This window comes from Sus scrofa, chromosome 7, assembly GCF_000003025.6.
Source record: "Sus scrofa isolate TJ Tabasco breed Duroc chromosome 7, Sscrofa11.1, whole genome shotgun sequence".
Taxonomy (NCBI): Eukaryota; Metazoa; Chordata; class Mammalia; order Artiodactyla; family Suidae; genus Sus; species Sus scrofa.
In genome coordinates, this window is record NC_010449.5 from 22,127,510 (window position 1) to 22,153,423 (window position 25,914).

General features: G+C 42.7%; 2 protein-coding genes across 3 annotated transcripts in view; both read left to right on the forward strand.

Annotated features, from left to right (window-relative positions):
* Window positions 1-7,630, forward strand: part of ZSCAN26 (zinc finger and SCAN domain containing 26) — a 20,372-nt gene extending 12,742 nt beyond the window's left edge. Inside the window, exon 4 of the mRNA XM_021099811.1 lies at window positions 3,898-7,630. Coding sequence (XP_020955470.1) covers window positions 3,898-4,796 — 899 coding nt within the window. The 3' untranslated portion in view covers window positions 4,797-7,630. The remainder of the gene's footprint in view (window positions 1-3,897) is intronic.
* PGBD1 (piggyBac transposable element derived 1) overlaps window positions 6,269-25,914 on the forward strand; it is a 25,646-nt gene continuing 6,000 nt past the window's right edge. The window contains exons 1-7 of one of the 2 annotated variants that reach the window (XM_021099793.1): window positions 6,269-6,379; window positions 8,237-8,716; window positions 10,457-11,033; window positions 12,468-12,612; window positions 16,722-16,810; window positions 18,336-18,465; window positions 23,127-23,223. In XM_021099793.1, coding sequence (XP_020955452.1) covers window positions 10,638-11,033; window positions 12,468-12,612; window positions 16,722-16,810; window positions 18,336-18,465; window positions 23,127-23,223 — 857 coding nt within the window. In that variant the 5' untranslated portion in view covers window positions 6,269-6,379; window positions 8,237-8,716; window positions 10,457-10,637. Of the gene's footprint in view, window positions 6,380-8,233; window positions 8,717-10,456; window positions 11,034-12,467; window positions 12,613-16,721; window positions 16,811-18,335; window positions 18,466-23,126; window positions 23,224-25,914 lie in introns of both variants that reach the window. The other variant, XM_003482141.4, reaches the window with a different exon arrangement.

Sequence of the window (25,914 nt, forward strand, 5' to 3'; positions counted from 1 at the left end):
CCTTTTAATGTATTGATAAATTCAGTTTGCTGGTATTTTGTTGAGAATTTTTGCATCTATGTTCATCGGTGATATTGGCCTGTAATTTTCTTTCTCTGTGGTATCTTTGTCTGGTTTTTGTGTCGGGGTGATGGTGGCCTTACAGAATGAGTTTGGGAGTGTTCCTTCCTCTGCAATTTTTTGGTTTTTTTTTTTTTTGTGTGTGTGTGTGTGTGTGTGGTGTGTCTTTTTGCCATTTCTGGGGCCACTTCCTGCGGCATATGGAGGTTCCCAGGCTAGGGGTCTAATCGGAGCTATAGTCACCGGCCTACACCAGAGCCACAGCAATGTGGGATCCGAGCCGCGTCTGCAACCTACACCACAGCTCATGGCAACACCAGATCGTCAACCCACTGAGCAAGGGCAGGGACCGAACCCGCAACCTCATGGTTCCTAGTCGGATTCGTTAACCACTGCGCCATGACAGGAAGTCCCCTCTGCAATTTTTTGGAATAGTTTCAGAAGAATAGGTGTTAGCTCTTCTCTAACTGTTTGATAGAATTCACCTTTGAGGAGTTCCCGTCGTGGCTCAGTGGTTAGCGAATCCGATTAGGAACCATGAGGTTGTGGTTCGATCCCCAGCCTTGCTCAGTGGGTTAAGGATCCGGCATTGCAGTGAGCTGTGGTGTAGGTTGCAGACGTGGCTCGGATCCCGAGTTGCTGTGACTCTGGTGTAGCCCGGCAGCAACAGCTCCAATTGGACTCCTAGCCTGGGAACCTCCATGTGCCGCAGAAATGGTCCTAGAAAAGGCAAAAAGACCAAAAAAAAAAAGGAATTCGCCTTCAAAGCCTTCTGGTCCTGGACTTTTTGTTTGTTGGGAGTTTTTTTAATCACAGTTGCAATTTAGGACTTGTGATTGGTCTGTTCATGGTCTGTTCATCTTTTCTTTTTCATCTTGATTTAGTCTTGGAAGATTGTACTTTTCTAAGAATTTATCCATTTCTTCTAGGTTGCCCATCTTATTGGCATCTAGTTGCTTGTAGTAGTTTCTTATCTTTGAATTTCTGTATTTTTGTAATGTCCATTGTGACTTCTCCTTTTTCATTTCTAATTTTGAGTCCTCAGTTTTTTTCTTGATGAGTCTGGCTAAGGGTTTATCAATTTTGTTGATCTTTTCAAAGAACCAGCTTTTAGTTTCATTGTTCTTTTCTGTGGTTTTCCATGGTTTTCTTTGTTTCTGTTTCATTTATTTCTGATCTGATCTTTGTGATTCCTTTTCTTCTGCTAACTTTGGGTTTTTTTCTGTTCTTCTCTCTCTAGTTGCTTTTAAGTGTAAAGTTGGGTTGTTTATTTGAGCTTTTTCTTTTTTCCTGAGGTAGGCTTGTATTGCTATAAACTTCGCTCTTAGAACTGGTTTTGCCTCATCCCATAGGTTTTGGATTGTTGTATCTTTGTTGTCATTTGCTTCTAGGTGTGTGTGTGTGTGTATATATATATATAATTTTTTTTTTTTTTCTTTTTAGGATCGCACCTGTGGCATATGGAAGTTCCTAGGCTAGAGGTCGAATCGGAGCTGTAGCTGCCAGCCTAGACCACAGCCACAGTAACGTGGGATCTGAGCCATGTCTCTGACGTACACCACAGCTCATGGCAACACTGGATCCTTAACCCACTGAGTAGGGCCAGGATCGACCTGCATCTGCATGGATCCTAGTCGGGTTTGTTAACTGCTGAGCCACGAAGGGAACTCTGCTTCCAGGTATTTTTTAATTTCCTCTTTGATTTCTTCAGTGACCGATTGGTTGTTTAGTAGCATGTTGTTTAGTTTCCATGTGTTTTTTGCAGTTTTTTATTTGTGGTTGATTTCTAGTCTTATAGAGTTGTGGTTGGAAAAAAATGCTTGATATGATTTCAGTTTTCTTAAATTTACCAAGGCTTAATTTGTGGCCCAGAATGTGATTATCCTAGAGAATGTTCCATGTGCACTTGAGAAGAATGTTTTTTCTGGTGTTTTGGGATGGAATATTCTATAAACATCTATTAAGTTCATCTGGTCTAATGCATCATTTAAGCCTGTTTTTTCCTTGTTGATGATCTGTCCATTGCTATAAATGAGGTGTTACACTTAAAGAGCAACAAAATATATATACATGATTATTTTAAGTTGTCGATCCCTTAATTGCATCTCCAGTATCCTGCATTTGTACTCTCCTCTCCTCACAATTTCTGGTTTTGGTAGCATATTTGTTTGTGGATGATTTCCCACCTTTACTGTATGTATGCCTTTACTGGTGAGCGTTGTCATTTGCAATATGTTTGTTTCTAGTAGAGAAGTTGCTTTAGTATTTATCATAAAGCTGGTGAATTCACTGGTGCTGAATTCTATTAGCTATGACTTGTCTATAAAGCTTTTGATTTCTCCTTTAAATATATATATATATATATATATATATATTTTTTTTTTTTTTTTGCCTTTTCTAGGGCTACATCTACGGCATGTGGAGGTTCCCAGGCTAGGGGTCTAATTGGAGCTGTAGCCGCTGACCTACACCAGAGCCACAGCAACACAGGGTCTGAGCCACATCTGCAACCTACACCACAGCTCACAACAACACTGGATCCTCAACCCACTGAGCAAGGCCAGGGATCGAACCTGCAACCTCATGGTTCCTAGTTGGATTCGTTAACCACTGAGCCACAACAGGAACTCCCCCTCTTCAAATCTGAATGAGAGCTTTGCTGGGTAGAGTAATCTTGGTTGGAGGTTTTTTCCTTTCATCACTTTTAAGTGTATTGTGCCACTCCCTTCTGGCCTGCCAAGTTTCTGCTGAAAAATCTGCCAACAGCCTTATCGGGGTTCCCTTGTCTGTTACTTGTTTCTTTTCCCTAGCTGCTTTCAATATTTTCTCTTTGTCTTTAATTTTGGTCAGATTGATTAATATGTGTCTTGGAGTGTTCCTCTTTGGGTTTATTTTACATGGTACTCGTTTTGCTTCCTGGATGTGAGTGAGTGATGCCTTTCCCATGTTAGGGAAGTTTTCAGCTGTAAATATTTTCTCTGGCCCTATCTCTCTCTCTTCTCCTTCTGGCACCCCTATAATACAGATGTTGGCGCATTTAACGTTGTCCCAATATTCTCTTAGATTGCATTCATTTCAGTCTTTTTTCTTTTCTGTTTGGCATCAGTGTCCTCCACCTCACTGACTCCTTCTGCCTCCTGTATCTTGCTGTTGGTTGCTTCTAGTGAATTTTTTTATTTCAGTTATTGTATTTTGCATTTCTGCTTGCTTAATCCTTAAATCTTCTATTACTTTGCTCAGTGTTTCTTGTAATTTATCAATCTTTCTCTCCAGTTTATTTCCAAGATCTTGAATCATCTCTACTGTCATCAGTCTAAAGTCTTTTTCATGGAGGTCGGTAATCTCCAGATAGCTGTTTTTCTGTTATGTTTTTTTTTCCTTGCTCCTTTATCTGAGTCATAATTCTCTGCCTTTTCATTCTGTATGGATTTTGGTGTGGTCTCCTTTCTGCACACAATAGATTAGACCCCTAGCCTGGGAACTTCTGTATGCCTTGGGTGTGGCCCTAGAAGAGACAAAAAGACCAAAAAAAAAAAAAAAAAAGAACCTACAACCATGCCCTTTACAACAGTTTTCTTGCTTGCTAACTTATGTGTGTATGTGTGTATCCCATGATAACTTGAAGCCATTTAAAATCAGTCACCTCCCACCACAGTCCTCAAAAGGCAGCCCCTATTAAACAGTTTTTTATGTATCATTCTTTGTTCTATGCAAGCACAAGCAGCAGCAACATTTCCATTTTGCACACATGGCTTGATTCAAATTTTTTTCCTTCTAATTACAGATTCCTTTCCCTGAGCACCAAAAAATTGCTAATCGGTGGTATATATGTTTTAGGTAAGGAGACCAAGATTGCGAATGGGAAGCTGGTTGTAGAGAAAGGCTCCTGTGGAGGAGTAGAATCATCTGGGAAAATATCTGAACCCAAAGAGACTCATTACAAGGACTCTGACTTGGATAGGCAGCAGATCAAGCCCAAGGAGATTGACTATAAATGCTCAGAATGTGGGGAGGGGTTTATCCACCACTCAGACCTGATTAAGCATGAAGGTTTGCACAAGGGAGAAAAGCTCTGTGAATCTGAAGCATCTCAGAGTTCTAATCTTACTGGACTTCAGAAAATCCACTCTAGAGAGAAAGGTCATCAATGTGATGAGTGTGGGAAAGCTTTTCAGAGAAGTTCACACCTTGTCAGACATCAAAAAATTCATCTTGGCGAGAAGCCTTATCAGTGCAAAGAGTGTGGAAAGGTCTTTAGTCAGAATGCTGGCCTTCTGGAACATCTCAGAATCCATACTGGAGAGAAACCTTATCTATGTATCCATTGTGGAAAGAATTTTCGGCGCAGCTCTCACCTTAATCGACACCAGAGAATTCACAGTCAGGAGGAGCCCTGTGAGTGTAAGGAGTGTGGGAAAACCTTTAGTCAGGCCCTTCTTCTCACCCACCATCAGAGAATCCACAGCCACTCCAAAGGCCATCAGTGTAATGAGTGTGGGAAAGCCTTCAGTTTGACCTCAGACCTTATTCGACACCACAGGATTCACACTGGAGAAAAACCTTTCAAGTGTACTATATGCCAGAAAGCCTTCCGACTAAACTCGCACCTCGCTCAGCACGTGAGAATCCACAACGAGGAAAAACCCTATGGATGTAAGGAATGTGGAGAAGCGTTCCGGCAGAGGTCAGGTCTTTTTCAACATCAGAGGTATCACCACAGAGATAAACTGGCCTGATGCGGTGTCTTCTGTGGACTGTCAGAGACAGTGCATTAATAAGCAAGCAGCACTTTAGGAAAGGTCACTCTAGCAGAGAACTTTTTGGGGCCAAGTTGGAGGCTATCTACTTCTACTCTTTCTCCTTTGTTTTCCTTGTAGTCGGCTTTGGACCACAATAATTTGACGCTGGGTGGTGTGGGATCAAAGGTAAACAGGCGTTCTTACCGCAGGACTTCTCAGAGCCTTTAATGTGGTAAATGCATATTTGTATATCTCCAGGTAGTAGAGGGCCTCATGAACTATGGCAGCAGACTCCTATACGATAAAAGCAATGAGCTTTGGAAATGTCTCACACTCAGAGGGATCTTAAAGTGCAGGTCAATGTGAACATTTACCCCACTGGCTTTACTACCCTTCCCACCCCCAACCCCCAGTCAGCAGAAGCATTTTGGAAAGCAAAGATCATCTAATTTTACCATTTCCCAGCCCCATCTCTGCCATAACACCTCACTGATTCAAGTTAGAAATTACAGTTTCATTTAGACTATGGAAGAGATCTCATAAGTCATTTAAATGAACTGGGCTGAATTAATCTAAGTAGCAACTATCTTACTTGATAACTCCAGTGTCAGTATAGTGGTTGCCACATAGACTCTATTCAATAAATGGTTGGGGGAAGAAATTGGACTTTTTTCCTTTAATACTGATGGTGTAATTTTAAAATATTCCTTGTTTTGGAATTTTGGAAGTCAAATAATAAAGTCAGCTTGGAGGAGGTCATGATCTTCACATTGTAAATGCCAAAATGTTAATGGTAATGAATATTGAGCTTTGGGGAGTCCACTTCTGAATACATCACTGGGGTGATTGGTTAACACCACTTGCAGGTTAGTAAACATCACTTGCTGGTTGGTGGTAGTTGCTTGGGATACTGCTGTCTGGAAAAGACTTTGCAGTCTGTCATGCTGATGGAAAGACTGGTGAACCCTCATATTTTACTAAAGTCTTGGTTCTGCTGCATATAGTTTAAAAAACAAAAGTGGGAATGACTTAGTAAAAGTTTGTTTTTCTTTCAGATAGGAAAGGCCAGAGACGAGCAGTCCAGGAATGGTAAGGTGGATCCATGACATCACTAGGGACACCAGTCTCTGCCATCAGCCCTTAAGGTTTACCATGTGATCCTCAGTGACTGCTGAAGCTCCAGCTATCATATGCAAAATGTGGACAAAAGGAGATTCCTCCTGGTCAGTCAGTTCCCTTTGAGCAGCCTTCCCATAAATAACTTCAGCATGTATATCGTAGGCCAAAATTTAGGAAAGGGAAGCTGGAGAGTGTCTTATTCTGGGTTGCAGAGTACCCAGCTGAAAAATCAGTCTTCTGTCACCAAGAATAAAGGGGACAATGAAGGCTGAAGTAAGGGCTTAGGAGTCTTTGACCCACTTCCCACTACACTCTGACTGGGTGCAAGCTGATCAGAAGCAACAGTTAATACCATTTTTGGGAGGAGGACCAAATCTGCAGGAGAAGCAGCTGTAATTTTTTGAGTATTTGAAGAATTTCTTGAAAAGTCAGTCATATTCCATCGCTTAGGAAGCCATGAGGTATGTATCTTTTATTCTGCCTTTATCAGTAAAGTTAAGTGGATAACGGGAATTTTTCCAAGAGTTTTGAGGGGTTTGCTGAGGTCAGTGAGTAAACATTTAACTCCAGATCAGTTTAAATCCATTGGATTCTGTTCAGTTTAAGGAAAGAACATGGAATATCTTTATTATTCTCATTAGAAAGTAATAATTAGGAGTTCCCATTGTGGCACAGTGGTTAACGAATCCGACTAGGAACCATGAGGTTGCGGGTTCGATCCCTGCCCTTGCTCAGTGGGTTAACGATCCAGCGTTGCCGTGAGCTGTGGTGTAGGTTGCAGACGCGGCTCGGATCCCGCGTTGCTGTGGCTCTGGCGTAGGTCGGTGGCTGCAGCTCCGATTCGACCCCTAGCCTGGGAATCTCCATGTGCTACGGGAGCGGCCCAAGAAATGGCAAAAAGACAAAATAAAAAAGAAAGTAATAATTAAAAGATTCAAAGTATGAAGGCTTATATAACAAATATCTGGAAAATTTATTTTGACTTTATCTTTTCATGATGATTCCATACTTGGAGGTATTATAATTATTCTAAGTTCATTGACACTTTAACCTAATTGTTCCTTTCAGTTCCAAAGGAGGTGGTTTTCTCACCTATACCCTGGGGCCAGACCCATAGCCACTTGGGCATAAATGTTGGATAGAGCTATATTTAAATAACATGTTTTCCTTATTTATTCTTGAAAACTGGACAAAGGGCAAAGGTTATAACATCTTGATTCAGGTTGTGCTTGTAGTATAAGACATCCTAAACACACTAAAAGACAGTTAAATTTTTTTTCAGAGGCAGAAACCCAAGAAACCCCAGCAGTGTCTTGTCTTGATCAGCCATTTTTTTTAGGTCTGCTTTTTTTTTTTTTTTTTTTTTTTGTCTTTTTAGGGTGGTACCTGTGGCACATGGAGGTTCCCAGGTAGGAGTACAATTGGAGCTGTAGATACTGGCCTACGTCACAGCCACGGCAATACCAGATCTGAGCCACTTCTGCACCCTATATACCACAGCTCATGGCAAGGAGGATCCGTAATCCACTGAACAAGGCCAGGGATCGAACCTGTCAGATTTGTTTGTGGATACCAGTCAAATTTGTTCTGCTGAGCCACAACAGGAATTCCCTAGGTCTGCTTTTTAGAGGAGTGAAAGAATGTTTTTACTGTCAAAATTGAATCTTTTCACTTGTTAATAAGTGAATTCTGATTAAACATGTTAATTCTGATTTTGAGTCATTATGTTCCTCTTAGCTGTATTTTTCTGTTGGGTTCTCAGTTTACTCTTAAATAGTAGCACCCTTAGAAATTAAATAGGGGAGCTGTATATCAAATGCGCATGCTCTTTGACAAATTAGTTCCAACGTGTAGGATTTATCCTAGAAATATAAACGCATGCGAAGATGTTCAGTGGTGGTCTCTACAGCGTTTCCTATAAGGAGAAATACAGTAGGCATAGTTAAGTAAATTCACTCATACAGTGGAGTACTAATTAGCTGTTAAAAAATAAACTGGCATGGAAAGATTGCCAAGGCATCTTAAATGAAAAAGATGAGGTGCAAAATTTTATTGTGATGCCATAGGTGATTTAAAATACACACTTAACAAATGTTTACTGAGAGCTACAATGTGGCTGGTAGTATCCTAGGAAGGTATACACGAAATATTAAACGATAGTAAACTCCGAAGAGTGGGACACTTTTCGTTTTGTAGTCTATACAACTTGATTTTTATTGTGCATATATAAGCTGTATGTTTACGTTTTAAACATTTGCGCTGCTTGCTATTATGATGTTTAGTCATCTGTTCTCCGCACCGCCCCCCCCCCCCAGCAGCCTGTGAAGAACTTAAACTCAGTTTTGCCTTCATCATCTAGTTGGTTTTTAATCGAAACGATTGCGTAAATGCGGGGATGAGGGGAGGGATGAGGCTGACGGACTGAGCCAGCTTGGTGGCGGCAGGAGGGGTCGGCTCGAAGCACCAGAGAGACGAGCAGCCAGGTTCCTAGAGCGGACGGAGTCGGCGCGCGGTGACTCGGCTGCTGGAGCGGCGCGGGGAGAAACCTTGGAGACTGGGCCCCCAAATCCCGACGGCAGGAAGCCGGGATGTGCCGGCCTCCGCTGTCCACTTCGGGTCCGTTAACCCCCAGTTAGACACGCACTTGCCGAGTGCCTGCTGCATGCCCAGCGGTAAGTGCTGGGGAGAAATACGTTCTGGGCCTTCCGGAGGCCCTGGAACTGGCATCGCAGTACAGCTACCTGTGTCTGACAGTATTGGCTGAATACCTGATACACCCCCGACAAGACTCTGTAGAGGTAAGTACCTGGCCTCAAGGAGCAGGGATGATAAGCTGGTGATGAAGGGGGTGTGCTCTGTAACACGGGATGGAGCGGGAAGCAGGTTGATGAGGCAGGTTTGGGCTCACTTTTCCGTGGAAATGCCTTCCCCCTGAGCAGCTTAAAGGGGAGAAGATTGTACATCAGGTTTGGGGGTGGCATTTGCACTGGGGTCCTTGGGAATTTACCATTAGAAGACTGGTACTGGCCATAACATACAAGGTAGGTAGAGCAAGTTTGGTATCAGCTGGCACTGACAGGCATTTGGGAAGACCATGGCTTTCTTAGAGGTTGAGTCTGTCTTTTTTAGAGTTATGCCTGGAAAATAATGACGTGCTCAATAAATGTTTTTCGAATGTTAATACATTAATGAAAGTCGGTTAAGATCAGATCCTGAGGAGTTTGAATTTAGTTCAACCTGGAGCAGTTGAAACCTGTGTTTTGGTGGGGGAGGTCGTTGAATATAGTCCAAATGTGCTTTACGAATATTGATCCAGTGATAGGTGTGTAATAGGATAGGAATACCACAGAAAATCATTGAAATAGTGAATGCAGATTGTAATAAGGGAATAAATGGGAAGGAACGGCTGTTAAGAGGCATTTTGGAGGAAGAATTGACTGGACTCAGAATGATTATATCGGATGTAGGCCAGTTTTGAGCCTGAATGCCTGGAAAATTGTGGTGATGCCAACAGAAAAATACAGAGTGAGTACAGCTTTGAGGGGACTCTGATTTCAGTTTGGGATGTGTTGAAATTATGGTGTGCGAGGGGCCCAAAGCTGGAGGCATCCTTCTGGCATTTCAGGATGCGAGTCTGCAATGTGAAAGGCAAGTCAGAGCCAAGCAGAGATTTATGTGTTCTTGGAATAGAGACATATTGAAATTGTGATTAATGAGATCACAAAAGGAGAAAGTGAAAAGAGGAAAACTTGAAGTATTTCTGTTGTTTCAGTTACCTGTTGTTACATAAAAAAAAGAAAACCCAAATTTAAGGGCTTGAAACAACTTCAGCTTATTACTTCTTATGATTTATGGGTCAACTGGGCAGTATTGCTGGAATTACTCTTGTGGCTCCTGGTGAGTCAGCTGGGGATGAGGCCTAGCTGGGCTTCAGCAGTGTGCCAGGAGCTACAAGAGCACTTCCTCTTCGTTTCTGCTGTATTCTGTTGGTCAAAGCAAGTCATAGGCCAGCACAGGTTCAAGGAAAGGAAAAATAGACTCCATTCTTGATGAGAAAAGTGACAGAATCTCATCACAACAGGTTTTGGGGGATGGAGACTTTGGAAAGAGTCTACCCCAGCTACATTTAAGGTGGAGTATTCTGTGAGAAATACAGAGATAGATGATCTTTGAAAATATATTAATCTGTCCATGAAGGCAGCCATGGCTCCTCCATGGATAAAATTATCCCTTCTCTGCATTTAAAGTATGAGCTGCTCAGGCATTCCCATTCCTTCCCTTATATCCCTTACCTTACATCCCTTACCTCTGGGCTCAACTTCCTTAGGATTCAGGGTATACTTCTCATTAATTTCACTGATAACATAGGCAAGGAGGCTCAGTTTTTGAGTGTGACTTAGAGTGTGGACAAAAATACAAGTCTTTTACATAGTTTTGAAGCTCTTATTTTCATGTTACTAATCAATTCTTAGCCTCAGGTATATACTTGGAAAAACATTTCTTTCTTTTTTTTTTTTTTTTTCTTTTTTGCCACACAGGCTGTATGTGGGAACTCCTGGGCCCCAGGGATTGACCCTACGCCGCACAGCAGCAACCAGAGCCACAGTGGTGAGAAGGCAGGAACTTGAACCCGCTAGGCCATCAGAGAACTCCCTGGAAAAACATTTCTGAAGCATAGACCCCAGCTAAGTGAACCTTTTTTCAGCCTTGAAGCTCAACATGGATGAAGCTTTGCCAGGCCCTGCTCCTGAAGATGGAGTTAGCCTTGTGAAAGTGAAGGAGGAAGATCCCGCATGGGAGCAGATGTGCAGCTCACAGGAGAGCAGTTCTCACACTCTGGAGCTTCGCCGCCTGCTCTTTCGGCAGTTCTGCTACCAGGAGGTAACCAGGCCGCGGGAGGCCCTGGCCAAACTCCGAGAACTTTGCCATCAGTGGTTGAGGCCAGAGACACACACCAAGGAGCAGATCCTGGAGCTGCTGGTGCTGGAGCAGTTCCTGACCATCCTGCCCAAAGAGCTCCAGGCCCGGGTGCAGGCGTATCCTCTGGAGAGTGGGGAGGATGCCGTGACAGTGCTGGAGAATCTAGAGAAAGACACGGGAGACTCGGAACAGCAGGTGGGAAGAGACTGTGTGTGGTGGTGTGGGAGGAGAAATGGCAAGCATTTGTTTTAACTTTATTTTGAAATAATTTATAACTTACGGAAGTATTGAAATAGTACAGAGAACTCCTGCGTACTCTTCACACACAGGTTCACCAGTTGTGTTAACATTTCTTTCAGGATGTGCCCCACTCTTGTTGAGCTAGTGCTCTCTATGTTTGCATATACATTATATGTGCACACACACAAACACACAGGCTCACATATTTTTCTTCTTGTGAGTTAGTTGGACATACCATGCCCCTTTACCTCTAAACACTTTAGTGGGTATTTCCAAAGAACAAAGACATACTCTTGTATAACTAGAATGCAGTTATCAAGTTTTGGAAAATTAAAATTTTTATGATACTGTCATCTCAATAGTGATCCTTGTTCAGATGTTACCACGATATCATAACAGTGTTCTTTGTGGCGTTTTCCCCCCATCCAGGGTACATCCAGCATCACACATTTTGTTGCCGTTGTTTAGTCTTCTTGGATCTGGAACAGTTGTTCAGACTTTCTTTGTCACAACAATGATACTTTTGAAGAGTACTAACCAGGTGTTTTATAAAATGCCCCTCAAATTTGGGTTTGTCTTATATTTTCTCATGATGAGACCCAGGTTAAGCCTTTTGGCTGGAATACTGCAAAAGCAATGTTGTATTCTCCCAAGTGCATCACATCACAAGGCACATGGTGATGGATTGTCCTAGTACTGATGCGTTTAAGGTGGTATCTGTCAGATTTCTCCACTATAAAGTTACCATTTACCCCTTGGTAATTAGTAAGTAATCTGTGGGAGACATTTTGAGACAGTATGCATGTCCTATTGCTCCTTAAGCTTCTACCCACTGGTTTAAGAAACCTTCTGGATTTTTGCTTTTCTAGGCAGGGATTCTTCCTTTTTCTTTTCTTTTAGAACTGCACCTGAGGGACATGGAAGCTCCCAGGCTAGGTAGGGGTCCAGTCAGAGCCACAGCCGCCAGCCTACACCACGGCAACATGGGATCCGAGCCTTGGCCATGACCCTCACCACAGCTCATGGCAACGCTGTATCCTTAACCCACTGAGTGAGGCCATGGCTCAAACCCACATCCCCATGGACACTGTGTCAGGTTCCCAACCCGCTGAACCACAGTGGGAACTCCCTAGGTAGGTATTCTGTGCTTCTCTTCTGTTTCTTGTTTGCCACTATCTCCGCAGCACATAGAACAGAACCCAGCTTTTAGTTGGTATTCAATCCGTATTTGCCAAATAATTGAATGTCTGTTTTGCTACTCTGTCTTACTCGCTGCTGCTTTAAAGGATTAAATGGGGCTTGCATGGGTTCCCTTGAGGATGTCCCTAATGGCTGTTCCCTTCTCATTCCTGCTAGGATGCCTTTTCACAGTGAATCTTTTATCCTCAGGCTTCTGTCTACACTCAGGGACAGGATATGCACCTACTGGTGACAGAATATCAAGGAGCCTCTCTGGAGTGTCAGAGCCCCCTGCTCCTGCCTGGGGTAACCACCTTGAAGTGTGAACCTCCAGAGCTCACGCAAGAAGTGAGTGGTGAGTGTCAGAGGGCGCGTTTACTGAGGACGTTGTGAGCAGGCCACTGACAGGTGTGTGGTCTTCTAAGCCAAAGTGTGTTGTATGTGTTTTTCAAGTTTTTGTCTATCCCTGTACCTAAGCAAGCTTTTAAAAACATTTGGAATTGTGAAATTTAGAAGTCTTAAGATCTTCTCATCCAGTTTACCCTTAACTGTTAGGAAAACCAAAACTCAGAGTTTAAAAGACTTGCCCAGGGTCAACAGAGGCAGAGTTAATTCACCTGACCGTCTGACCAAAAATCCTCTCTCTATTATATACCTCTGTTCTACATTTCTAATTCTAACTTATGGATGTTGTAAGTATTTCTTGGTAGCTTTCCATACATTTGTCTTTTTCCCCATGGTAGCATTTTCTTCAGTAGCCTCCCTTCCTCCAAATTGTCAGTAATTTAAAGACAGCTTTAGTCTTAACCAGGTTCTGTCCTTCCTGCACTTGGAGTGCACCCTCTCGTGTGCAGGGCTCTCACTGTGCACATCCATCCCCGCCATTGGGTATACTTCAGCTCTGTGCAGTAGGATAGGCCATCCAGAGACAGCAGAGTCTGTGGCCTGTGGTTTGCAGATGCATTGAGGACAGACAAAAGTACACAGAATGTCCAAAAAGGAGATCTCACAACTCAGTGCAATTTTTTTTTTTTCTTTCTGTCTTTTTAGGACTGCACCCACAGCATATGGAGGTTCCCAGGTTAGGGGTCCAATCAGAGCTGTAGCCGCCGGCATACACCACAGCCACAGCAGTGCGGGATCCGAGTGGCATCTTTGGCCTACTCCACAGCTTATGGCAACGCCAGTCCTTAACCCACTGAGGGAGGCCAGGGATTGAACCCATGTACTCACAGATGCTAGTCGAGTTTGTTAACTGCTGAACCACAACAGGAACTCCTCAGTGCAGTTTTTTAAGCTCTGTGGTGAGGGAATGCTATGATTTCCCCCCAGAATTTATTGAAAGCGATTAACTCATTTCCCAAGAAAAGACATGTACATAAAAAAATTAAGCCCACAATTCAGAGCATTCGTGATTTACCGTAGTCATGATTTACACTAGTGATCTGAAAATATTGATGTTTTGACATCAAATGCAGAACAGATGGTTCAAATAATAAATGGTAAGAGAACATTCAAGGGAGAAAAAAGGACACGTGTAGGGCTCAGATGACTTGTGATCTTTACCCACTGCAACATAAATACAATTTATATTTCCCTACTGACTTGACTGGTAGTTTTGTCATATTTCTTTCATTATTAAAAATCACCATGACATAAAGCCCAATGTTTTGTTTGTGTGAAGAAGTTTAAAGATGGAAGAAGTTTAGAGATAGTCCGTGTGTGTGTGTAGGGATGGGATGTTGGGGAAGTTTTCCTGGAGGCCTGAGCCTGTATTGAACCTTGATAGATGAGAGGATTTGCAGTGGAGCAGAAACACTTACCTGTGATGAGATGATGAACACGCATCTGCTGAAATTTCATTCTATTTTGACTGGGGTGGGTGGGTGATGGAGAATGGAAGTGAGTACTTGTCAGAATGGTGATGATAACTGACAGAAAGATAACACGGTCATAGCATGTAAGATTCTTTCATGTGAATGTGAGTTGGCTCATAGAGCTGGACTCCAGCAGCATCTCCTGGACAGAAGGTGGCTTCTTTGGTTCTCTAAGTCCCCACGGGATGAGCTACTGCTGTGGTGTGTGTCACGGGGATGAGGGTGCTCTCTGGACCTTCAGGAAGTGCATCCTGTCATTCTCAAGGGCTTTGTATATCCTCTTAAGCCCTCCCAAATATTCTGGAGAGTCTGGCTAAGGGCCTGTCTGCCTACTAGTTGTAATCCAACCAGGTTACCTGAGACCAGATGAACTAAAGACGGTTTTCCAGGCTACCTGCTCTCCCTGCCCTCTGCCATTTTCAAGGGGATAATAAATCAATTGGCATGGCTGGAGGCTAGGATTTGTTTAGAGAAAGAGTGGGTGGAAGGAATGGGAAGGTCAGTTGGGGCCATTTTATGGAGTGTTTATATTCAAACCAGGAAGTTTGGACTTTTATCATTAAAAAGTTGGGTGCTGGAGTTCCCGTTGTGGCTCAGTGGTTAACGAATCTGACTAGGAACCATGAGGTTTCGGGTTCGGTCCCTGGCCTTGCTCAGTGAGTTAAAGATCCGGCGCTGCTGTGAGCTGTGGTGTAGGTTGCAGACGAGGCTCGGATCTGGCGTTGCTGTGGCTCTGGCGTAGGTCGGCGCCTACAGCTCCGATTAGACCCCTAGCCTGGGAACCTCCGTATGCCATGGGTGCGGCCCTAGAAAAGGCAAAAAGACAAAAAAATAAAATGAGAACTGTTGGAGTTCCCGTCATGGACAGAGGAAAAGAATCCCACTAGGAACCATGAGGTTGTGGGTTCGATCCCTGACCTTGCTCAGTAGATTAAGGATCTGGCGTTGCTGTGAGCTGTGGTATAGGTGGCAGGCGTGGTTCGGATCTTTCATTGCTGTGGCTGTAGTGTAGGCCGGCAGCTGTACCTCTGATTTGACCCCTAGTCTGGGAACCTCCATGTGCCTTGGGTGCAGCCCTAAAAAGCAAAAAACATTAAAAAAAATGAGAACGTTGATACTTTATTTTTGCCCATCTCCTAATGCTCAACTGTGATTGATTCTTGGTGTCAGACACATTGATAAATGTTCAGATGTATTGTTGGAGAAGTAAAAGACTTTGAGATATCATCTGATTCATTGCAACTTAAGCCCATTCTCTCTTATTCTGTCTTTGGCAGAGATCGAGAGCAGTGGATTGGTGTGGTGTTTGTAATGAACTTTCAGACGTTTGAAAACATTCCACTGCCTCTCTCCCAAGCTTAACCCTAATTCATTTCCACCTTAGGGGGAGGATAAGGAGCAAAACGAAGTCTGATCTCACCTTCGCTTTCTGATTTCCCACTGCCTTTGATCTCATTCCTCACCGCATTACACCTCTGTGCCTTTTCCACTTTCTCTTGCCATCTCGCCCCTCCTCAACCTTACCCCTTTCTCTGCCAGGGAACTCCTCCAACACAGTGCTTTTGAAGCTGTTGGGTTTGGGCATATATGCATTGTAGTAACAGTAAATCTGGAGCAAGGCTATTTTATTTTCTCAGCAAGCTTTATTCACTTTAGATGTGAAAAACAGCAACAAAAGGAATTTAAGGTAATAATATTGTGTCTGGAGCAAAGAAAAGTGGTATATTCCATGTTATATTTTGGGTTAGTAATTATCCCATGTGCTCTTCATTTAGTAAATCCTTATATTGTTGCCATCTTGAAAAATAATAACATTATTACCTCCTGGGGTCTTGCAGTTTACAAAGGATTTTTGTGTTCATTATCTGAATCTTCATTAAGTCTGTAGACTATGTTCTCCCCATTGTACAGATAAGGAATTGGAAATAATCTTTTTAGGTAACAGTGCAGTGCCTGGCACCTACAATCATTTTCACCGTTTTGATTATTGTTGCAGTTTCCAGTGTGGCAGAGTCTCAGAAGTTCTTCTAGCTCTTGGCTAGCATCTCCTCTATGTATGTGTGTTGTATGATTTTATTTTTTTAGAGCAATTTTAGGTTCACAGCAGTATTGAAAGGAAGATAAAGAGATATCCCATATACCCCCTGCCTCTCATGCATGTATAGCCTTCCCCATCATCAATTCAATTTTTTGTGTCTCTTTTCATCTTCCTCTTACCTGCTTTCCTGTTTCCCCTGTGCCTAGTCTCTGTTAACTACTTTTCTTTCATCTTTGTTCTCTGATTGTTTCCTTCATCATCAGCTTCTTCTTTCCCTCTCTTTATTTTCATCTATGATTTCTAATTTTTCTTTATGTATGTGAAAGTACATTACTGTAAAGAACCTTGTGATTCATAAACACCACCTAATTTTGTGGGTGGCAAATCCTAAAGTTTTAGTGTTTTAGACTTCCTGACTCTGTGCTTTAGTAAGATTGCATCCTAGTACTTGGATGTTTAACAAACATAAGATTTGGGGCTAAGTCCCCACAAAGGACCCTCTTAAAAGCCATGTGTTTCATTCAGGACTCTTGTCTCCTCCTTCCACAGGGCCTGCCCACCAGGGACCAGCCCTGCTCCAGGAGGAGAATCCCAGAGACCAGGCCGCAGTACCTGAGCTGAACTCAGCCAGGTCCCAGGTGAGCAAGATGCTCAAGCTCTGGAAACCTCAGTAGCAGCCCTCCTTTCCTCAAGCACCTATCCCTTGCCTTCTCATGGCTCACACTGCTCCCCCGAGAGCCTTTGAGGTGGTACAGTCCCTCTGCCTTCACATTGTCACAGAATATCACAGACCGTGTATGCCTCATCCAGGAGCTCACACAGGTACATGCTGTTGCCTCATTGTGTACCAAATGCAGGAGGCACACCAGATCTGGGGGTGAGAGTAAGGGGCAGGGTTAGGCCCTTGGTTTCAGAAAGTGCCTCCACTCATTGGATTCTTAGTGCCAGATGTTTTATCCTTTGGGGAGTCTCTGGTTTCTCTTCCCCAGTCTGAGAACAAAGACTTCCTCGTAGTCCTTTACAGTCCCAGTGTCCTGCACATACCCCTTTATAGTATATGATGACAGTGGAAATTCTGGGTATCCAAGGCAAAACTTCACAGCTTCTTGGCAAAGTGGACTCTGTTTTTTTTTTTTTTTTCCTTAGTGATTCAGTTATTTTCATAGTCATTTAGTTAAAAAACATTTAAGTTCTCTGCTGCTGAGTCAGTTTTCTCAAGACAGGGTCCTCATGGAGTCCTCTCTTCTCTCAGTTCTTTTCTGTGACTTCTAGTTGTTTCTTGATGCTGTCAGACCCACTGCCTCCTGTTCTTAAATACCCTATCTTCCTGAAAATAAATGTGTAGCAAGTAAAACTTATGTGTGTATTAAATAAATGTAATCATCTAAAATACAGAGCTGATATTGCTTATATGTGGAATCTTAAAAAAAAATGGACACAAATGACCTTATTTACAAAATAGAAATAGACTCTCAGAAATAGAAAACAAACTTATGGTTACTAAAGGGGAAGGGAAGAGATAAATTAGGAGTCTGGGATTAACATATACTCACTACAAATAAGGTAATTAAAAGTTTGCACTGATGTATAATCAATAAGTTTGAATTAAGGAGGAATAAGGTCAAAAGTCTAGGAAAATGAAAGGGCAGAGATGTGAGTGGACAGTTTAATGAAACTAGTGTTGAGTCAAATGATGAAAGACTAGCCAGAAAAAGAGAAAAATAGCATTAATTGTAGTAGGGCTAAGATGAAGTTATGGATGATCTTGTGCCTTAAAAAGATATACTGAAGTCTTAACCCCAGGTACCTATGATCTGATTTGGTAATAGACTTTTTGTAGATATAGTCAAGCTAAGATGAGGTCCTACTGGATTAGGGTAGGCCCTATATCCAACGGTTGGCATCCTTATAAGAAGGCTGCGTGATGACAGAGGCAGAGACTGGAGTGATGCATCTACCAGCCAAGGAACACCAAGGACTGCTAACAACCCCCAGAAGCTGAGAGAGATGCAGGACCATCTTCCCCTAGACCCTCAGAGAGAGCAGGGCCCTGATGGTTGGCTCAATACTACTGGTTTGCAGGGTGGTATTCAATAACCTTCACAGCTGGACCCCTTATCTTTACCACACTGAAAACTACGAGACCATTTTTTGCCTTTTTAGACATCAGTGAAGACTGAGGAAGAAGCAGCCCAGGCTCTTGTCCCAGGAGAGTGGCCACATCTGAATCTGGCTCAAAGGAATCTCCATGGGAACTCAGCTCGGGAGAAGGTTACAAATCTGAGTCTGATGAGTAAGAATAAGCCTCTGGCTCATCCCCAACTATGCTCACTTTCCCCGTCATTCACCCTGACTTGGCCCTTGTGAACCCACATTTCCTTCATGCCCTCACCCTTCCTTCCCCTTCTGGCCTCTGCTGCCACACTTCTCTCAGCCCCTGTCATTTTGCACCCTCCCAATCACTTCACCTTCTGTTGCTAATCATTCAGCTGATTCTTTTTATTATTATTATAGTTGATTTACATTATTCTGCCAATTTCTGCTGTACCGCAAAATGACCCAGTCATACATCTATACACCCTCTCTTTCTCTTATTATCTTTCATCATGTTCCATCACAAGTGATTGGAAATAGTTCCCTGCGCTATACAGCAGGACCTATTGTCTGTCCATTCTAAATGTAACAGTTTGCATTTTTTTTTTTGTCTTTTTGTCTTCTGTTGTTGTTGTTGTTGCTATTTCTTGGGCCGCTCCCGCAGCATATGGAGATTCCCAGGCTAGGGGTTGAATCGGAGCTGTAGCCACTGGCCTACGCCAGAGCCACAGCAACGCAGGATCCAAGCCGCATCTGCAACCTACACCACAGCTCACGGCAACGCTGGATCGTTAACCCACTGAGCAAGGGCAGGGACCGAACCCACAACCTCCTGGTTCCTAGTCGGATTCGTTAACCACTGCGCCACAACGGGAACTCCAGTTTGCATTTGTTAACCCCAAACTCCCCTCCCCCTCGGCAACGAGTCTGCTGTCCATGTCTGAGTCTGTTTCTGTTCTGTAGATAGGTTCATCTGTGCCATATTTTAGATTAAATGATATCATATGGTAACTGTCTTTCTCTTTCTGACTTTCTTCACTTAGTATGAGAATCTCGAGTTGCATCCATGTTGCTGCAAATGGCATTATCTTTTCTTTTTTTATGGCAGGGTAATATCCCATTGTGTATATGTACGACATCTTCCTCATCCATTCATCTGTTGATGGACATTTAGGTTGTTTCCATGTCTTGGCTATTGTGAATAGTGTTGCGAGGAACATAGAAGTGTATGTATCTTTTTGAATGAAAGTTTTGTCTGGATATATGCCTAGGAGTGGGATTGCTGGATCATATGGTAGTTCTATATTTAGTTTTCTGAGGTACCTTCGTACTGTTTTCCATAGTGCTTGTACCAATTTCCATTCCCATCAACAGTGTAGAAGGGTTCCCTTTTCTCCACACTCTCTCCAGCATTTTTTATTTGTAGTTTTATTAATGATGGCCATTCTGACTGGGTTGAAGGGGTATCTCATTGTAGTTTTGATTTGCATTTCTCTAATAATTTAGTATATTTTCATGTGCTTGTTGGCCATCTGTATATCTTCTTTGGAGAAACATCTGTTTAGGTCTTCAACCCATTTTTTAATTGGGTTGTTTTTTTGCTGTTGAGTTGTATGAGTTGTTTATATATTTTGAAGATGAAGCCATTGTCACTTACATTGTTTGTTCCAGATTTTAGCAGGAAGGCTTTCAGTTTTTCTCTGCTTAGTATTATATTGGCTGTGGGTTGTCATAAATGGCTTTTATTATGTTAAGGTATGTTCCCTCTATACCCACTTTGGTAAGAGTTTTTTTTATCATGAATGGATGTTGGATTTTGTCAGAAACTTTTTCTGCATCTTGGATTTTGTCAAAAGCTTTTTCTGCATCTATTGAGATGATTGTGTGTTTTTGACTTTTCTTTTGTTAATGTGGTGTATGACGTTGATTGATTTGCATATGCTGAGCCATTCTTGTGAACCTGGGATGAATCCCACTTGGTTGTGGTGTAAGATCTTTTTTAAATGTTGTTGGATTCAGTTGACTAAAATACTATGTCTGGTTTTTTTTTTTTTTTTGGCTATTTCTTAGGCCACTCCCACGGCATATGGAGGTTCCCAGGCTAGGGGTGGAATCAGAGCTGCAGCCACCGGCCTATGCCAGAGCCATAGCAACGCAGGATCTGAGCCACATCTGCAACCTCCACCATAGCTCACGGCAACGCCGGATCATTAACCCACTGAGCAAAGGCAGGGACCGAACCCGCAACCTCATGGTTCCTAGTCGGATTCGTTAACCACTGCGCCACGACGGGAATTCCGTATGTCTGTATTTATCAAAGATATTAGCCTATAATTTTCTTTTTTGGTAGTATCTTTGCCTGGTTTTGGTATCAAGGTGATGGTGGCTTCAAGTTTAGAAGGATGGGTATAAGTTCTTCTTTGTATGTTTGATAAATTTTCCTGTGAAGCCATCTGATTCTGGATTTTGGTTTGTAGGGAGTGTTATTCAATTTCATTTCTTGTGATTGGTCTGTTCACTTGGTCTGTTTCTTCTTGGTTCAGTTTTGGTGGGCTGTATGTCTCTAGAAAGTTATGCATTTCTTCAAGGTTGTTAAACTTGTTGGAAAAAAAAAAAACCCTGGGAGTTCTGTTGTAACTCAGCAGAAACAAATCCAACTAGTATCCACGAGGATGCAAGTTCTATCCCTGGCCGCGCTGAGTGGGTTGTAGACCTGGTGTTGCCATGAGCTGCGGTATAGGTCACAGATGTGGCTTGGATCCTGTGTGGCTGTGGTGTAGGCTTGCAGCTGCAGCTCTGACTTGATCCCTAGCCTGGGAACCTCCATATGCTGCGGTGTGGCCCTGAAAAGCAAAAAAAAAAAACTTGTTGGCATATAATTGTTCACAGTATTCTCTTATGGTATGTCGTACTTTTGCAGTACCCATTGAGATTTCTCCTTTTTCATTTATTTTGTTTTTGTTTTTGTTTTGAAAGAAGCTTTATTTATTTATTTTATTTTTTTCTGTCTTTTTTTTTTTTTTTTTTTGCTATTTCTTGGGCTGCTGTCGCGGCATATGGAGGTTCCCAGGCTAGGGGTTGAATCAGTGCTGTAGCCTCCAGCCTATGCTAGAGCCACAGCAACACGGGATCCGAGCTGTGTCTGTGACCTACACCACAGCTCACAGAACGCCGGATCGTTAACCCACTGAGCAAGGGCAGGGACCGAACCCGCAACCTCATGGTTCCTAGTCGGATTCGTTAACCACTGTGCCACGATGGGAACTCCTCTTATTTTGTTTTCTTTCTCTGCTTTTCTTACTCTGGCCAGAGGTTTGCCAATTTTGTTTACCCTTTCAAATACCAGCTCTTGGTTTTATTGATTTTTTTTCTATGTTTTATTGATTTAATTAATAAAATTTTTTAAATTTTAATTTGATAAAAATCTCTATTGATTTCTTCTCTGATGTTTATGATTTGCTTCCTTCTGACTTTAGGTTTGGTTTGTTCCTTTTTTTTTTCTTTTTGGTCTTTTTTTTGCCTTTTCTAGGGCTGCTCCCGTGACATATGGAGGTTCCCAGGCTAGGGGCAGCCACCAGCCTATGCCAGAGCCACAGCAGCGTGGGATCTAAGCTGCGTCTGCAACCAACATCACAGCTCACAGCAACGCCGGGTCCTTAACCCACTGAACAAGGCCAGGGATCGAACCTGCAACCTCATGGTTCCTAGTCAGATTCGTTAACCACTGCTCCATGACGGGAACTCCTGGTTTGTTCCTTTTCTAATTCTTTTAGGTGGTAGGCTAAGTTGTTGATTTGAGATCTTTCTTCTTTTTTGAGGAAGGCCTGTATTGCTCTGAACTTCCCTCTAAGAACTACTTTTGCAGCATCCGATAGATTTTGAATGGTTGTGTTTTTGTTGTCATTTGTCTTGATGTAGTTTTTAATTTCACTTTTGATTTCCTCGTTGACCCACTGTTTTTTTTTTTTTTTTTTTTACTAGCATGTTGTTTAGTCTCCACATGGTTTTCTCTCATTTCTTTTCCTGTGGTTGATTTCTGGTTTCATGCCATTGTGGTCAGAGAAGATGCTTGAAATAATTTCTATACTCTTAAATTTATCAAAGTTAGTTTTGTGCCTCAGTATGTGGTCAGATCGTTCATTCTTGTTCTGATCTTCTCTGATCATTGCTCTACTTTCCCTGAGTCTCTCAACATCTCCTCCCTTGCTCCCCCTTTTCTTCCCTCTTTTTTTTTTTTTTTTTTTTGGTCTTTTTGCCTTTCTAGGGCCGCTCCCACGGCATATGGAGGTTCCCAGTCTAGGAGTCTAATCAGAGCTGTAGCCACTGGCCGACACTAGAGCCACAGCAATGTGGGATCCGAGCCGCATCTGCAGCCTACACCACAGCTCACGACAATGCCAGATTCTTAACCCACTGAGCAAGGCCAGGGATCGAACCCGAAACCTCATGGTTCTTGGATTCATTAACCACTGCGCCACAACGGGAACTCCCTTTCTTCCCTTTTTGAGGGTCCCATATAATTTGTTATTTTCAGACATCCCTTCACATTTGGAAATGCCATAAACTCCTCTGCTTGATTCCCTCTTTACCTCAGAGGAAGTTCTCTTCACTCTCTGAGAACACTACAGTCCATGTGTAATTTTCTTTAAATATGCTTTGCCCTGTTAGACCCTATCTCCTGAAACTTGACCTTTCTTATTATCTTCCCATACTATGCCATATTTTTTAGGATTGCTGTAACTGCACTCCTGTGATACCTGTTGATTGTTTTAATTTGAAACATCCCATTCCTACCCTGGAGATTTGTTTTTTTCTAAATTCAGGCAACAGATAACATTTAAATTATTAACATTATTTTAGCTGAAGAAGTAGTAACTAAAGATGGATTGTTTAACCCAAAGCAAGAAACTTCTGAAGAAATGGAACCAGGTGCTGAGGCCTCAGGAATAGCCAACAGGTAAGTGTACATGGTCTTAAGTAGAATAAGATGCTATAGATGTAAGAAGAAATTGGAATGGAACAAGAGAAACAAGTTGGTAAAAGCCTACTTCCCAGGAATAATACAGGAAGAGTATCACTCACTTCTGTGATCATAGGAGACCTCGTGCCAAGAAGGAGACCTGTCACTTTATCATAGTTATATAAAATCTTCAGTTTGGGAGTTCCTGTTGTAGCTCAGCAGAAACAAATCTGACTAGTATCCATGAGGACACAGGTTCAATCCCTGGCCTCTCTTGGTGGGTTAAGGATCTGGTGTTGCCATGAGCTATGGTGTAGGTCACAGACGTAGCTCAGATCTGGCATTGCTCTGGCTGTGGTGTAGGCCGGCAGCTACAGCTCCATTTTGACCCCTAGGCCTGGGAACCTCCATGTGCCCCAGGTTTGGCTCTAAAAGGGTAATAAAAAAAAAAAAAATCTTCAGTTTGTAAGTTGTCTCCAAGAATCCTATCCTGACTCAGTCTACCCTGCTTGATCACTCTTCCCCTGACTCCCTTATGTCTTTGTGGGGCTATAGTTAGAGAAGCCAGAAAAAAGAGAAGGCAGAGGATTTAGACAAGAGAGTGAGCACTGCAGGTGAGGTTGCTGTAATGAGTAAGAAAGAAACTCAGGAGTTACCATAGTGGCACAGCGAAAGCGAATCCAACTAGAACCATGAGGTTGCGGGTTCAATCCCTGACCCCTCTCAGTGGGTTAAGGATCCGGCATTGTTGTGAGATTGCAGATGTGGCTCAGATCTGGCATGGCTATGGCTGTGGTGTATGTCGGCAGCTATAGCTCCAATTAGGCCCCTAGCCTGGGAACCTCCATGTGTCGCAGGTGCGGCCCTAAAAAACAAAAGAAAAAGAAACATCAGACCTGGAGGAGGACTTAAGACAGTGCGAATATTTTCAACCTTTATTAGAGTCCTGAACAAGAATCAGAAGGAAAGTAGCTGATGATGAAGGACAGGTGAAAGATAGTAGTAGGCACTTAATGAGTGTTGGTTCTGGAGCTGTGTAGCATAGATGCTCCGAAACCAGAAAGAGAGGGACCGGATCATGAGCAGAGGGTTGGTTTCTGGTGAGGCCATTAACTCCTTGGAAACTTGAGAAAAGAGGAAGGAAACAGCAGAGGATAAGCATTCTCCATATTGACATTTGTTCATCTTAGGGAAACAGGGAGCGTAATCTCAGTTAAATGAGACATGCTTGAAGCTTAAGAAGAGAAGTGAAATCCTCCATAAAGTTGCTGAGGTCTGAGGAGAAGGCATCCCAGAAGAGGTAACATTTGAAACGAGACCTGATGAGTAAGCAGGAATTTACTAGCTAAGGAGCATCGGAGAGAGACAGAAAAAAAATGCAAGTACCTGGAGAGGTTAGGAGAAGAACTAGGAGAGTCAGAGGAGCCACAGAAAAAGGTTTTGAAGAGTAAGTTCTTGCATGAAAAATTCTGGGTCCTCTTTGGAATGGGAAAAGAGGTTATGTTTGGAAATACCAAGAACTTGGGTAGCAGCTGTGAGAAGAGTGATGCAATGCCTGTTGTAGGGAACAGGGAAGAAAGGCACAAGAAGAAATGAGAAGGATTTTTGGGAACTATTAACTAGGGAGACCAACATTTTGAGCGACGCCAGCTTGCCTAGTCATGTGATTTCTCTGGCAGTACTCACTCCTGGTTGAGGAATAAAGAAGACCAAGGATGCTGTTGATTTGGTATTGAATTTTGCTGGTCCAGGGTGGTTGATGATCCTGGCAAGAGATGGACTAAAGTGATGGATCATGGGATCTAGATGGAATGGGAAGGAAGGTAAAAGTAGGAGGGAATGGAGGAGTCAGAGGAGATAGAACAGCTATTGTGGGACAGAGGTGTAAGGAGCCTAGAGTGAAAAGAAAGTGGGGCTAGAGTTCCCATCGTGGCTCAGTGGTTAGTGAGTCTGATTACGAACTATGAGGTTGCAGGTTCGATCCCTGGCCTTGCTCAGTGGGTTAAGGATCTGGTGTTACCATGAGCTGTGGATGCAGCTTGGATCCCGAGATGCTGTGGCTGTGGTGTAGACTGGCGGTTACAGTTCCGATTGGACCCCTAGCCTGGGAAACTCCATATGCCACAGGTGTGGCCCTAGAAAAGACAAAAAAAAAAAAAAAAAGACAGAAAAGAAATTGGGGCTAGAGAGTGAGTTTAGTTTTCCAGTAGTGGAGAGTTCAGTGTAGTGACAGGATTCAGGGACAGTCCTTGAAGTTGAAGATGTTTGAGAACTCTAAGATGGATATGTCGAATGGCTCATACATACAAACATTAAAGACACTCAGGATGATAAATTCTCTAAGCAAATAAGTATATGTAATGTAAATTATATTACAACATACTTTCCCCACTGTGTTCTCTCCTCATGTCTTCTAAAATTAGACCATTTACCAATAGCATACTAGTAAATGCAAATTTCTAAAATTAAAAAAGAAATTTGTGTAAAACAATACTTTTTTCATCTTAGTATCTTTGGCCAGCTTCCTTGTAAACCCCATAAAAATTGGTTCAAGGGCAGTAAGTTTGAGTTTCTGTTTTGTTTCTCTCCAGAGTGGTGCATCAACCAGATGAATGCAGAACTAGGAGAGGCTAAATCCGTCCATATTCAAAAATTCTGTGAGAGGTGAGGGGCTCAGTAAATAACCCA